The sequence below is a fragment of the Perognathus longimembris genome, chromosome 15 (genome assembly GCF_023159225.1).
Source record: "Perognathus longimembris pacificus isolate PPM17 chromosome 15, ASM2315922v1, whole genome shotgun sequence".
NCBI lineage: Eukaryota > Metazoa > Chordata > Mammalia > Rodentia > Heteromyidae > Perognathus > Perognathus longimembris.
Genome location: NC_063175.1, coordinates 37,765,815 through 37,781,591, shown reverse-complemented (window position 1 = coordinate 37,781,591; position 15,777 = coordinate 37,765,815). Strand labels below are relative to the sequence as shown.

The 15,777-nt window shown below is 41.5% G+C and overlaps 1 protein-coding gene across 5 annotated transcripts in view; it reads right to left on the bottom strand.

Moving 5' to 3' along the window:
- The window catches only part of Setbp1 (SET binding protein 1), a 349,334-nt gene that overhangs the window by 102,756 nt on the left and 230,801 nt on the right, over positions 1-15,777 (bottom strand). For all 5 annotated transcript variants that reach the window (XM_048363215.1, XM_048363219.1, XM_048363220.1 and 2 more), the window contains one exon: positions 315-3,771. In XM_048363215.1, coding sequence (XP_048219172.1) covers positions 315-3,771 — 3,457 coding nt within the window. The remainder of the gene's footprint in view (positions 1-314; positions 3,772-15,777) is intronic.

Genomic DNA, 15,777 nt, shown 5'->3' with positions numbered 1-15,777 from the left:
AACTACCATGAGATCAAGACCTGAGGACCTGAGAACAGCATCTTTAATGAGAAGCATAAATACAACAAGCATGGTTGTAACCTAGGCAGCTATTGAGAGGTAACTCTAGACCTACAGTTCTCCAGGGAATAGCTCCAGCAGAGGAAAGACAATCAACACCAGTAAGCAATGTACAAAACTCAGCGAGTGCCAGTATGCAAGGAGACCTATATTCATTTAGCTCCCATAATGTGCCCTGAATGGCTGGCATCGAACCGGGCAAAGCCCAATTAAACAACTAGGTGGTCCAAGTCTGGAGAAAAGCTTGGCCTTACCTGGAGACATGGAAGAGTCATAAGCACTTCTCTCCTTGCGGTTCATCTTGAAGGCTTGGATGTCCTTTTCCCTGTACGTCCCAAAGCCTTCAAAGCTCCTCCTTTTACTCCCACTCAGGTCACTGTCCCACTTGTCATTCGAAGGATTCATTTCATTGAACACGTCCAAGCTTTCTGATCTTACACTGCCACTGTCCCCACTACTTCCAGAATACCTCTTAGCACACGAGTCCACAGGCTCACTGCTCAAATCGCCTTTGTCCTTGGCCTGCGTCCAATGCTGAGGATCACAAAGTGACAGTGTAGACAGAGTGTCCACCTCAAAGTTGTTCTTGGAGGCTTTCTGGCTGGCTTCACTGGGCTGGTGCTTCTGTTTCTCCTTATGCTTGCTCTTCTCACTCACCATTGGGAGCTCTTTATCTGCGCTGCTCAGCCGCTCACTCAGGAGGCTGGAGAAGCCTGTGGCTTTGCCTGCAAAGAGACCACTCAGGTTGTCATGGGTCCCTAAGATCCGGTCTTCCTTGTGCTTATGCTTGTGTTTATGTTTCCGCTTGTGGAGCCGACTGCTGGCCAGGGTGGCCCCACCCACCTTGGGAGGGTTCAGGGATGGCTGGATGTCACTGAGGCCCATGCTCACAGGCCCCTGAAGATGTACTCCATGCTTTGCTTTATGTTTAGCTGCCCCGGACATCTTCACATGGGAGCTTGGGTGAAACTGAGGTGGTGGCACTGTTGGCCTCATGAACGGGGAAGCTGCTCCAAGCGTGTGCGACAGGTACAGAGGCGCTGGGTACTGACCGTAGTAACCGAGGTTCATCATAGGCATTGATGTGTAAGGCATTCCATAGGGTGCATAGTAACTTCCACTGGGAATAGGGTAGCTGAACCCTTGTAAAAAAGGCACCTTTGTCATGGTGTCATTGGTTTTTGCAGGCCTACCACGCTTCTTCTTTGACTTCAAGTCTGAAGTCCTGCGAAGATAGAGCAACGGGTCATACTGGATATATGGCACCGGGTAGTAGTGGTCAAAATTAATCCGAAAAATGCTGGGATATGGATTCTCATGGTAGAAGGTGTAGCTCCTGTGGGAGACCCTGAACACTTGGAATTTGGTGATGAGTTCTTCCAGCTCGGCTAGAAACTGGAGATCATCACGGTTTTGCAGGCTTTTCCGTTTCCTCTTGTGCTTTGGCTTTTTGAGGCTTTCATGGGCCAGAAAGGTATCCACGATGAGGTGCTTCTGCCGGTGGCCATGGCGGTTCTTTGTGCTGGTGTCGGATGGAATGGCCTCCGGGTTGTCCAGGGAGCAGAAGTCAAAAGAATACCTCCGCCGGGATTCTGAACTCTTTTCTGCTTGGTCAGACGTGCTATTGTTGTCTGTCCCGATGCCACTGTCGCTTGGGATCGTCTCTTCACTGTGGGACTCGCTCACGGGGGACAAGGTTATTTCCTTCAGGGAGCCCATCTCGCAAAGGTGTGAAGGGGAGTTGGCCATCAGTCTGGGTGGAGACAGCTTCCAGGTCCCACTGTGTAGTCCCTTTTGGGTTTTGGTTGGAAGAGCACTGATAGGCTGGAGATTTGGCATAGTTTTCAACTCTGAAAAATTGGTTTCAGTGCTGGCGGGGCTCAGGTTGCCACTGGACCCCCCTAACTGTGTGGAAAGGGGGTGCATAGCTGCTGGTGAAGACGCCACAAGTGACTGAAAGTTGGAAGGCACGGCTGGAACATCCGGCTGGCTAGAAACAGGCCTGGGGTGCTTGATGGCTGTTTTGGGTTCTTCAGATGGGGGCGGCAGCTCTGTTCTTGGCTTCCTGCCCCTCTTCTTGCCAATGTAGATGGTTCCTCTCTTACTCACGTTGATCTGCTTGCCCAGTTTACTTTCAATTGCTGTTGCTGCAGGACTGGTCTCTGGGGGAGCTTTGGCCTTCAGAGCCATGCTACTGGAACAGGACAAGATCTGGTTCAAGATGTTTTTCCTCTTGAGTGTCTTCATCTTATTGATCGTTTTGATGGTCTTCTTATCCAGCACACCAAGCTTTCCAACTTTCTTGTGAAACTTCATCTCGTTCATGGGTTTGTCCTCTCCTGGCACTAGCTGGGCCAACTTAGCTAAATTGCGTCGTCTCTTTCTTTTCTTGGTGCCTGGAAATTCTCGGCTGATGGGGCTCACTGGGCTGGTGGAAGTACCCTCATGGATTGTCTCTACTGTGAGCAAAGGTTGCTTCTTTGGTCGTCCCCGCTTCTTTTTGACTGGAGTGATCACAGTAAGACTATCTGTGTTGGTGTAGAGAGGGCTAGAGGGGGTAATGGGATAAGCAGATGGCGGTTCCACCATCAGTTTATCCGAAGAGGCCATGACAGCCTCTCGGAGCATACTGGTGGGTTTGGGTTTGCTGCATGTCCACCTCCGTTTGGCAGCAAATTTTGGATGTTGGATTTCTGGCAGCTTTCTTGATGGAGAGTGATCTGGCCGTGCTGGAGGTGTCATGACCATGGATGGCTTGCGCTGCTTAGAAATACCTCCAGAGATCATTTTGTCAGTATTCCCACCGGTTTCAAGGCTGATTGATGGAGACTCATTCTCTATCATTTTGCCCAACTTAGGGATTCGAGGGTCTTTCTTATTTCCCTCTGAGTTGGAAAGTATCCTGCTAACGACTTCGCTGCTCATAGCTAACCCAGAGGCCAGGGCTTTCTCTGGGATGATCTTTTCTACCACTGCTTTAATGGTCTGTCTCTTTTTCCTCTTATGGCTGCTTGGGTCTAGAGAGGGTCCCTTGATGGGGATGGTAATCCGAACGTGACTGGAATCATTTTCAGGATTACTGACAGAACTCATGTTCTGCCTCGCTGGTGATGCTTCTTGGGCATTCTCTGCAGAGTAACCCTCCCTTTTCCCTTCTGTGTTATCAAATGCTTTATGAGCATTCTTGACCCAATCCAGATCTGGGTTTGGTATGGTTTGACTAATCACATCTTTTTTATTAGATTTTTTCTTGCTGCTTATCATAGGTGGTTCTGGGGGCTCCTTTGTACTTCCTCCATCTTGTTCGCCCAAAGACTGGAGTCCATTGCATTCCACAGAGCTGCTAGGAGGGGCTGGTGAGCTGTGGCTGCCGGGGGATGGAACTACACCTCCCAGAAGCAGATCTTTGCTGTTGCCAGACAGCTGACTCCATGTGTTCCCCGTACTGCCTTTCTTTCCCTGGGATTTTGCAAAAGAAGCCACAGGTTCAAGAGCAGGGATCTTGCTGGTGCTTGTAGTGTCTCTACCAGACTCTGGACTGATGAAGCAATTCTGACTGGTCGGTCCACTGTCAGAGTTGGTGGGCCAGTCCATGTGATTCTGGCTGCTGCTTTTTTGCTGGTGCTTTGGTTTTAAGGTGTCACTGGTGAAGTCCTGTGGGAGGCCTGGATCATAATGGAGAGTTGAGTGTTTCTGAGGCCTCTCATAAGCCTGAAGGAGAGAAAAGTGGAGGAGAGAGACATAAATATGAGCATGTTGAAAGCAACTTAAAAAGATGTCAAAAGGTTTCATTATCTGGAAACAAATGACATTAGCAAACAATCTTCAATTCTAGATTCTTTACAGAGGCTTTTCAGGGGTAGTGAACACAAGTGGTGCTGCTTTTGAACATTAACAGGATGCTTTCATTGCTGTCTTTCTCCTCTAACAAGAAGCCTGATCTAGCTTGACTGAACACAACCTGTGTATAAAGACTATTTAGGGAGAAAAAGGGATGGTTCGAGAGACCTTTGAGCTTAATGACTATACTTCAGCTGAAGTTGAAATAATGAAAAGCTCTGACTACAGGGAAAGAAGAAAAAGAACAAGGAGAAACATGGAAGAATTTTGTTGAACCTTCAATTTTTTGTGGATGCTAGGCATGTTGCTGTGTTTGGGAGTTAATGTTCTAAGAGGCCAGCAAGCTTATATGAGGCATTTATTATTCTTTGAGAGAGCCTTGAGTTTCCAGGATAAATGTACCAAGAACAAATCACTGTTATTCAAGATCCCTGCCCTGACACTGTGGTTTTTCTGTATGAATAAATGACTTCGGTTAGGAACAGCAGGATTTGTCAGAACATAATGAGTGTCTATAAAAATCACAAATGAAACATAAGGTGAATACATCTTTTGGATATTTTAAAAAGTACTTTTAATATAGATCTCTTCTTATTTTTCCAGCAGTTCTTTTGTTTTTCTGGTCCTGGGTGCTGTCCCTGAGCTTCTTTGGGCTCAAGGCTAGCACTTGACTAATAAGGCCACAGTGCCAACTCTGGCATTTTCTGAGTAGTTTGTTGAAGGTAAGAGTCTCATGGACTTTTCTGCCCAGGCTGGCTTCAAACCATGATCTTCAGATCTCAGCCTCCTGAGTATCTAGGATTACAGGCATGAGCCAGCAGAGCCCAGCTCCAGGCAATTTTTAAGCCATTTTTACTAGAGTAAGAAGAAACATTCCTTGAAGTTTATTGTAAGCCTCATTTGTATATACAGGGTTGAACTTAACAGGATACATTAGCTTACAATATATAATAGAAGGGAAAATATTAGTAAGCTGAAGAAAGCTTTGGATCATAGTTCCACTCAGAAGTATAAGATGATTTTATAATAAACTTAATAACTTTTAGTCTATAATATCTACCAATTTCTACCTATCTATCTGCCATTGATGTTAGAAAACTTATTCTTGATTAGAAAATAGTTCTTATAATTCTGGTGGAGAAAATACAGATGCATTATGGATATGACTCAGTACCTTAATGCCATCAAGGTTTCCTTCACATAAGTTCCTAAAAATCTCTAAAGTATTCTTTGTATCTCTGACTTGGTGAAATCCTGGTTACTTTAACTTCCATGAACTATATTTTCCTACTATAAGATAGTCTTCCCCAACAAAGTCTACAAATATCCAGGAAAAGATGAAGAAAAACATATAATTGATTAATATTTTTCTTCACATTCTAATTTATGATAGAAGTACTATCACCATCAACATACAGAGAATTGATCTTGCCACTGAATATGTTTAGTAGGTACACTGCTAAAGCTATAGACTACTACTTTCATTTCTGCAACAGTACAGAAATCTCATTCATAGCAAAATATTAAGTGCTAGCCACTTACTCTTTATGAATCACAGCTTTGCTAATTCATTGTTTATGCTATTATGTGTTTGTTCACATGATCACTGATCTAGTAAAGGGCTTTTATTTTCTTCTTCTTTAGTATGATGATTTATTACTCATCAGGGGAGGATTTCAGAGTTAGTATGGGTGACTAAAACAATTACAGTGAAACAGAATGTGTATATTGTTGTGTTGGCATTGGGCAAAACAAAAGTTGGGGTGAACTTCCCTTCGTGAGATCCTAGCCCCTGTAATTCTTCAGCTTTGAACACTGACATGGTAAAGGGGGCTGCATGATGACAGGAGAACTAAAATCGTGGTCTCTGACTCTTATCACTTTCTCTGCAGTACTCTATCTTCTATTCTTGACAGCAATGTCCTAAATAATGTTTTCTTCACATTATGATCTCAGCTCCGTCATAGGGAACTTCCTTCTACTGTACAGAGATACCTTGTATTAAGTTTTCATGAAACTATGCATTTCAGCTTTGTTGTACTTACTATAGTTTTAATTTTGTTTGAGTTGTTTACCAACTAAATTCAATACCTGTCTTCCTTTCTAGCTTGTATACACACTGTCATCAAAGTTCCAAACATAGTACCGTGGCATACAGCAGGCACTCAATAATGTTTGAATATACATTTAACTACAGGTGTTTCAGTTTGTCAATAATGAGATTAATGATGTACGTATAGGTCACCACTCTTAAACCAATTCTGTATGCTATGCCTTCTACAGGTTCCAATGATGCCTATATAACATCAGTCTTTATGTGGATTTTTTTTTCTGTTCCTTTCTGTCACCTTCCCCAAGACTACAAACATCTCACTGTCTTATTACTTACTTCTTACACCCAGTGCTTATTATAAAGCCAGGCACCCAGGGAATTCTCAATGAATGTTTGCTAAATAAATAAATAATCGATAAGCTACCTATTAAAATGGCAAAATATGTGGTTGCACACAAAATAAGGCATAGGACTCACATCTGATAATGACTCATAATGAATTCAGCACACTGAAGTACATTTGATGCTGACAAAAAAAAAAAAATCTATCCCAAATACTTATGAACTGAGGCACTTGTAATTCCCCACCAGTGCAATTCTTGCTGTTAGTTCCTCCTCATTTCTTCTAAATTGTTTCAATTTCCAATTAAGGCTGCTCTGGGGGGAGGTCATGTGACTGGCAGGAGGATAGATTTCACCCTGGCAGTGGAAAGGTGGGGCTGCTCACTTACACCTGGGGCACACCAGCTAAGGGTAATGTGGTTAAGCTGGTTGTCCCCTTGGCTTCCTTGGCTCAAGGCCTGATCCCATTGTTCATACCATTTCAGAGGCAATTTGCCCCGCTGGGTAAGCTCAGCCATCAAAAGGCAGAGTGGACAAAAGGGAAGCACAACAAAGGATCCCTCCTAATGGGGGGAGGGGATGGTGTTTTAAACTCTTTAAGAAGGACTGCTTTCTAAGGGGTCAGGAATAAGGCCTCCTCCAGCTCTCCTGATGGCTATATCCCATTGCAATTCATGAAATCCCAATCCTTTACCTGTCAGCCATGACATCTTATATACACAATGGTAGGCTGTCAGTTCCAATATGTCCTTAACTGGGAATTGAGCACTTACTCTATCCAGACAGAGGTGGAACAAACCAGCTGAGAGAAAGGAGAAGCACAGCTCTCCCTTCTGTCCCTCCTCTGAGATAAGAAAGAAGGGACTTGGGGATAAGTGTCAATGTTGGGGCCATTAGCCAGGGTTTTTATTTACGGACACAGAACATAGGACCTTTTCTCTTTATATTAAGTTCTTTGTTTAGATGGGCTTTTCTCTTCCTCTTTCTTTCTCTTATGTTTTCTTTTCCTTCCTTTCTTTGTTTTTAAGTCTTCAGTGTCTTATGGTTTTAAGTCTTCAGTGTCTTTTTGAATCCTCAGTTCTCAACAGGGCTTGCAAATGAGGGGACAGTCAATGCTATTCTACATGGCATGCACCACTTCTGTGCAGAACTTTAAATGTCAAACAAAGCTCAGAATGTATAGTGGCCATTTTTCACCTCTCTTCTGCACCCTCAAAAAGTTGATTATAGCACTCATGGTTATGTTGAAGGTACAGCTCACTTTTACAATATTTCCCATGCACACTGAGTGCCAGCCAAATGTTTGTCAGTAAAACTTGAAAACACTGGGCAATGTGCTCTTAAAGGATATCTTCAGGGGATCAAGCCCCTTTATAATATGTTGAATAGTTAGCAAAGAGATAACAATAACTCTCTTCCATATCATTTATATAATTCATATACATCTGAAGTATTTACAAGTCATTTTTCTTTTTTAAAAGCACTTCACATTTTTACCTGATTTCCTGTTAAACAGGCATTAGATCACACTTAGTAAAAACTTTAAGATCCCTAAAAAATGGGAGGAAAATGAGTACCTGAGATTTGTTTTCAGGTTTACCAAAAAGCAAAGTTTGTCATAAGAGGAGATGAAAATGGCAATTTGAATCCTAGAAAAATTATATAAGTCATCAAAAAAAAATCAAGCATGACTGTGGGAGATAAACTACTCTTTTTGGGTTGGCTGTGTCCATGCTTCTTTTTGCTGACACCAATAATTTAAATTTACCGTCTGTGAGATATTTTGGTTTACATGTGCAGGAAAATATGCCTGGGTATGAAGCAAGGGGGGGAAGCGTTATCTCTTAATTTAGACTTGCTTCTTCTCCAGATGTGGTCTTGGATCACTTACAGAATCACTTACAGTGGTACTGATTATGAATACAGATTCCTTGGCCCCACTAAATACCCATTAATTCATAATCTCTCAGCGCAGGAAGGAGGAATGTGTATGGTAACAAGCTCCCCAGATAAATCTTAGGTGCAATGAAATTTAAACACCACTGAGCTAATGTTTTTTAACACCATTATTTCTGTTGGGTGGAGCTCTTCTGTGGTTTCCATGATACTCACAGCACTTTTTGGTGGTAAACAAGCACAGAAAAACCACCATAGGCCTGTTAAGATAAACAATTTGGCAACACTGAGCATTCCTATTTTTCTCCATTAATTCTTCATTATTTACATAGTAGGAAACTGACACAGTCCCCTTTTTAGGCAACCCAGGTACTTTGCAAGTTGAAGGAGAAATGAGCTTATTTTCCTTCAAGAAAGGATCAGGTATGCAAGTGCTTCTTACTTCCTACCCTGGATTTCTATTTCTCCAGTTCATCCAGGACAAGCCCCAGAGTTCTGGGAAATTCTGGCATTCTATCTCTGGAGCTAGAGGCTAAGGTATAAACTTCAGTAAGCAAAGCTCCCACAAGAAATGTGACCATAAACTGATTAGATTAAAAATTCTGAATTCTGATGGTTATGCTAGAATCATCTAGAAAGCTTTGGAATGAAACAGCATAGCTAGGTTCAACCCAAAGTAATTAAGACAACCTACTGAGGGTGGGGCCTGGGCAGTAATGTTTTTTAATTTTTTCCCCCCCAAGCTCTCAGTTGATCAATGAACAGAGCTGAAAACAACTAGGTTATATCAGAGACAGAGAATGGGGTTGGGAGCAGAAGACTAATAATCTCAGGAGCTGTTCCAACCCAGTAGCTTTCAAATATATTTCACAAAATCCTAGGGCCTCTCTAAAGGAGTTTGTGGATGACAGCCAGAAGGTGTGGTAAGATGCGCTTTACACCATCTTTTCAGTACTCAACACCCTAGTTAAACAGGAAAACCTAGCAAAAGACTTCCTCTACAACACATGGTGGTTCTGTCACTTTAAGAAAAGATTAGAAATTGTCATGGGGGTGGGGATACAAATTCCACCTTCTATTGAACCTGCCCCCAAGTACCTTCCTAAGCCCAACTCATTCCTGTATTTATAGACAAATGATACTTGATACTCTATTTCCATGGAACACAGAAAAGCTACTGAACTGCTAAGTGAACACAAAATTTCCCATTGAATATATAAACTGAATCTGTTCTCAAATACTTTCATATGTGTTTCCCTGGATGTGGTTCCTGTAAGAGCCATCTTTATTTGCTTTCGGGGGTGTGAGAGGGATATTAAAGCACTCCTTACATGGGAGGTGATTATAGCTCAATGGTAAAGTCCTCCTATCATATATCTCTGAGGACATAGTAATTCCACATAAATAAAAGTTACCACGGACTTGATTTCTGCCATGGTGAAATGATAGGTATGGCCTTCCCATGAGCACAAGTGGAAATTCAACAAAATATATATGATAATCTTTATAGGCATTTCACAAAAGACAATATTGAGTATGATTCTAGAGAAGAGAAGCCTTGCCAGGCTCCAGCATATTCCCAATTTTTCTATATAAACACTTTGTAAACTGTGTACATGGAAGTATAGTGCAGGCTGTGAGTTCACTGGGCAGACAAGAAATGAGAGAAATTAGAATCTGAGGGACAACTTCACCTACCAGGAGGAACTACTTGCAACTCTGGGGACTTTTATAGGAGTTTCCTTTAAGTCTACAGACAAATTTTGATTTTCATTTAGATGCAAGAATACTAAAAGCTTAGCAGAGATGAGCTACTGAGGGCATACGATAGAGGTAGAGTCTGGTGAGGAGACTTTCATAAATATCTCAGACACTTTTGAAATCTCACAAGCAGTCCTCCTTACAAGTATGAGTACTCTTGTGCTTCCTTGAAAAATTCTAGAAGTAGTTATGAGGTTAAAACTAGTCCACCAATAAATCGACTGCATGTCAGAACAAAAATCAAACCTTGTTAAGGGAAAACAACAAAGTCTAGATTCTACAACAGAGCATCTAGACAATCTCCAGGACAAAAGGCAAGTGAATGACACCCATAACCAACAGAACAGAAACAGATCTGATATTTTCAAAACAATGTTTATGAAAATATTTACATGTATAAAGGAAGGGAAAATGGTAAATTGAGAAATCTGTGGGAAGTCTCCACATTGAGATAGTAGCTACCTTTAAATACATCACATGGAAAATTGAAATCTGAAAAATACACTATCTAAAATGAAAAAAAAAAAAGTCACTGGAGTAGTTTAACAGCTTCTGACACATCCCCAAAGAGAATTTCAGTGAAGACCAAGACAGTAGAAGTTCGAAAGACAATGAGACACTTTGATAACATGGAGCAATACAAAGTTGTCTAATATAACATAAACATAACCAGAATATCAGAAGAAGAGCGCAGAGGTAGTGCACCCAAATTCACATAGCCAAGAACCACAACACATCCCAAGTAGAATAAACATAAATAGAAATTACATCTAAGTATACTGTAAACAAATTGATGAAAACCGAGGTAAACAGAAAACTTTAAAAGCAACCAGATAAATAAGATAAGAGTATTTACAGGGGAGTAAAGACAAAAATAATGACATCTGACTCCTCACCAATATAAATGAAAGCCAGAAGACAATGAAACACATTGTTGAAATGCCAAAATAAAAACAAAATACTCAAAAATTCTATATCCAGTGAAAATGTCCTTAAAAATTCATGACCACAAAAAGATAATTTGAGATAAACAAAAACAGAGAATGCATTATTGGCTGCCTTGAAGTACAAGAAATGCAAAAGTTGGATATTTAGGCTAAAGAGAAATGGAAAAAGATGGGAAGTAAGTCATTTGTTTATGGGACTAAATGCCAAGTGCTGAATTGTGGTTAACACATAGAATATACATGCAATATTGTAATCAGGTTCTTAAGAAAAAGGCGACTGAGTGCTTAAAACAAATATATATATATATATATATATATATATATATATATATATATATCTTTATAGTTGAGGATATTTGTAGAAATAAAATCAACCATAACCACAGAAGAATGAATCCAAGGATATATATGCTAATTATTGTTCTTACATGTGAAAGAATGCAATAGATCCTGCTATTTTACGGGTGCATATTATAATTCCTGGGTAAAGCAGAAAAAAATAAAAAGAAAGTAGCCTATGCAGAATGTTAATAGAAGAAAAACAAAATACTTACAAAGGTTGAATAATGTAAATGAGGCAAAACAGAAAAACATGAATGAAGCTGGGACAAACAAAAACAAGCTATGTAATGTATTTAAATTCAATGATGTCAGTAATTATGTTAATTTTGATTATATTGAACATTTAAAAGTGGCAGACTGTGAGACTCAGTAAAATAAAGCACAAAAATACATTGTTTATAACATACTTTAAATATGAACACAGATAACTTACAAGTAAGAGGGTTGAGAAAGATATATTGCTAATTTAAGAATAATGGCAAAAATGAAAGATAAAAATGCTGGCTGCCAGATGGGCTCTGGTGGTTGACATCTGTAATCCTAGCATCTCAGGAGGCTGAGATCTGCAGTTCACCTCAGGAAGACCTGTTGGGATCAGCCTTTAAGAGGCCACAGCTGGCTTTAGCCCGTCCCCTCTTCTTCCGCCTTTAACAGGAAGAGAAGCCCCCACCCCGACCACGTGTGCAATGGGGTGGGGTGGGGTGATCCCAGAAACCCAATCCTTGGGGGGCTGGGTCTCTGCCTATAGAGGAAGTCCCCTGACATCACTTGATGGACAGCCCTCTGTGGCCAACCTGTAATCCCTCTCTTGTGCCCGCCCTTGGGGGTATATCTGTGGCTCCTCATTTGAATAAACAGACATCCTAGAGGTGGTCTCTGAGACCACCATGCGCTTGTGTCTTTCCTTGGGCTGGCGAGCATGGGGTTTCCCAGCCACACGCTAACCGAGGCTAACCCGGGACCCAGCTTCCCCGTCTGATCCCTACTGGCCCTTGGGGGATGTGAGAGAGTGAGTATGGATCCCACATGGAAGAGACAGATAAGCCCAGGACCCATCCCCACATGGATGGGGAGGGGTAGAGCGAAGCCCGGCAAAGACCAATCTGAGGGACTCTTGTATCTCCATGGAACGAGCAAGCAAGGGAAGACATGGCCAGGGCTAAAGTGGTCGAGCAAGCAAGGGAAGACATGGCCAGGGCTAAAGTGGTAGAGTACCCACTGTGAACCAAAAAGCCAAGTGAGAGCCTAAGCCCCTGAGTTCAAGCCAGAGTACTAGAGGAAAAAACAGTCTTGGAGTGAATAAACTAATATAAGGAAAATCAGCTTTAGAAAAAACAATTATCAAAGTTAATTAGGTATATTTCAAAATAAGAAAAGTGACAATTCACCTTGAAGAGATGATAATCCTAAATCTGCTTATACCTTATAAGAGAGATTTTCAAATACACAAAACAAAGACTGAATTAAAGGAAGAAATTGATGATTTTACAATTAAATAATGATATTATAACAATCTTTTCTCAAGAACTGGTACAATTAAGTGATTTTTTTAAAACCAAAAAAGAAAGTAGAGATGGATAATTAGAGGTGTGGCTCAAGTAGTAGATGCCAGCTGAGAAAGGGAAAAAGAAAGAAAAGATCTCATGAACATTTCAGCTAATTTCACCTTACCGATACTGCTAAAACATTCTGGAGCAGAGCTGGGAGTAGTGGTACATGCCTGTAATCCTGGCACTTAGCAGGTAAGGCAGAGGTTCAGCCTAAGCTACATAGTAAGATTATTTCTAAAAACAAAATATTCCTGGTCATAGAAAGAATAATGATCAGAGAACTGAAAAACAGTATTTTTCACTAGGGAAAAAGTCAAATAAAGCCAAGATTGTATATTACTATACACTGAGATGGCTAAAATGAAAAAGATGCAACAGCAAGTGTTGACAAGAATGTGAAACAACTGGAGCTTTCATGCATTGCTGGAGGAGAAGTATAACACATAAAAACCACTCTGGAAAATGTTATGACCTTGTTTTTTTTTTTTTTTTTGGCCAGTCCTGGGCCTTGGACTCAGGGCCTGAGCACTGTCCCTGGCTTCTTCCCGCTCAAGGCTAGCACTCTGCCACTTGAGCCACAGCGCCGCTTCTGGCTGTTTTCTGTATATGTGGTGCTGGGGAATCGAACCTAGGGCCTCGTGTATCCGAGGCAGGCACTCTTGCCACTAGGCTATATCCCCAGCCCCATGACCTTGTTTTTTAAACCTAAATATACCCCAGGATCCAGTAATTGCACTCTCATCATCTACCCAAGAGAAATGAAAATATGCATCCACAAATCGATATTTATGAAAACTTCATAGCAGGTTATTTGGAATTAGAACCTGGAAATAGCTCAGGTATCGATTAAGAGAATAAAACTTGAAAGGAACCAAGAATAGAATGGACACACTTCACAAGGATCACACACACACACACACACACACACACACACACACACACACACACACACAAAATTTTGCTGAGTAAAAGAAGCCAGATGCCAAAAGAGTACATATATACAATTAGCTTTATCTAAACTTGAGAAACAGACAAATCTTTTATGATAGAGCAGAATGGAGTGGGAAAAAGGGCTGGTAGGGGCAGGAGGGAAGCATTCTGGGGGATCACAGACATGGGAGTAAGTTACATAGCTGTTCATTTTTGTCAAAGTTCTTGAGGCTATGTGTGTAATATCCACCTCTCTCAGTGTATGTGAATTTTACCCAGATAATAAAACAAAGTCTAAAATGAGGAAATACACAAAAAAAATGACCAGTAAGAACTGTTTCACTAATAATAAAAACTATGCCAATAAACATGTAAACCAAATTTCTTCCTTTATAATGATTGCCTAATTTCATATTGCTTTCTGGCAAAAAAAGAGAAATATATTGTTTATGTAAAAATAAAGATTTGATATGGTAAAAGGGGAAAAAAAAGAACTGTTTCTAACACACACACACACACACACGGACCCTACTGTCTTTTTTTCTAGTAGATTCCTACTAGGGCCAGAAACTCCTAGTGTCCCCTCCCCCAAGGGCTCATCCTCCCAAGGCTCTTTAACAGCTGATTGACTGAGTTGGTTCCAAAACAATAGAACCCGAATCAAGAAAACAGGTGCTCCAGGCTTCTGTAAGCTCCCTAGCCTTTTCCTTTCTGCATCCTGAGCAATATCCCTGACCTGGACCACAGGTAGCCAGAAGCCTGCCTCCACTCCAGCCACCCAATTCACCTTCCTGGAGGTGAGTGAGAAACCTTGGCTCACAATTCAAAGTTAGCGCTGCCCCTGCCCCGCCTCCTCTGTAAATCATGTGCGATCCATCTGGGTAATGACTCCTCCAGTGTAATTCCCTATTAAGAGGCTTTATCTGGAGAGATAAGCAGCTGGTTCCTGTGTCACTAATTGCTGTCTGCTGTGATTTTAAAACATCTGCACCATTGTGCTCTTCATTTTCATATTCTAATCACCCTGAAACTTGAAAAAGGTACATCATTGATTGTTTCTATGGGTTAATTAGTACACAGTCTCCTTGTAGAGACAATTTAGAGGCAGCCAGAACCTCAATCAGGAAGTTTGTTTTAAAAATTAATAACATCAGAGGCTGCTTGGAGGGACTGTCACATCTAGGGACAGATCAGGGCGTCCCTGGAAGAGAAGCCACCCTTTGTTTTCCTGCACAGAAAAGGGAAGAAAATAGGGGGACAGCATAAAATAAAGAGGAGTGGCAGCTAGAAGGTGATAGGGGACCCAGGTTCTGCTGTGGTAACCAAAGTATCTCCTCTACTACCTCTATTACCACCCCCATTGTACCCTGCCAACTTGCTCTTGGTCGTCTTCTCTGTCAGCACACTGGGACTTTGATGAGGAGTGATAAAACTATCTAGGGAGGAAAGAAATGTGCCCAAGACAACTTTATATTTTCAGATCTGTTCATGGTTTTCTTTCCCTGCTCCCTACCCAGATTAGAGGAGGGAGGAAGAAAGGGAGAAGGGCCGGACTGAGGAGAAAACCAGGTTAACAATAAGGTGAAGATTGCATCCCTGGGATTCATCTAGGGTCTGGGTTAAGTCATGGATGTAGATTCTGATTCTGGAAATCTGGAGTGTGGCTGAGATTTCGTATTTATAACAGGCTTCTGAGCACCTAGCATTTCAGCAGTACCATGCTGCTCCTTGACTGGGGTTATGGCTGCTGAGATAAAGTGACCCCAAGAGAAGTCTTGAGCTCCATGCCCAGTTCTGAGCCTTAGTTTCCACCAGGACCTGTACAAACCACTGGGCCTCTTGGATCTGAGATTTCTCATTCAGACACCAGCACTGGTACTTTTCTTACAAGGGAAGCTAGGAAGATCGGAAGTTGATGAATGTTATGTATTCAATACTACACCTGGTCCATAGTAAGCAATATATATTTGATATACACACATACACACACGTGTATATATGTAGCTATTTTATTTCTGAAAAAGCAGTATTCAGTTGAAATGGTGATAGGTTAGAG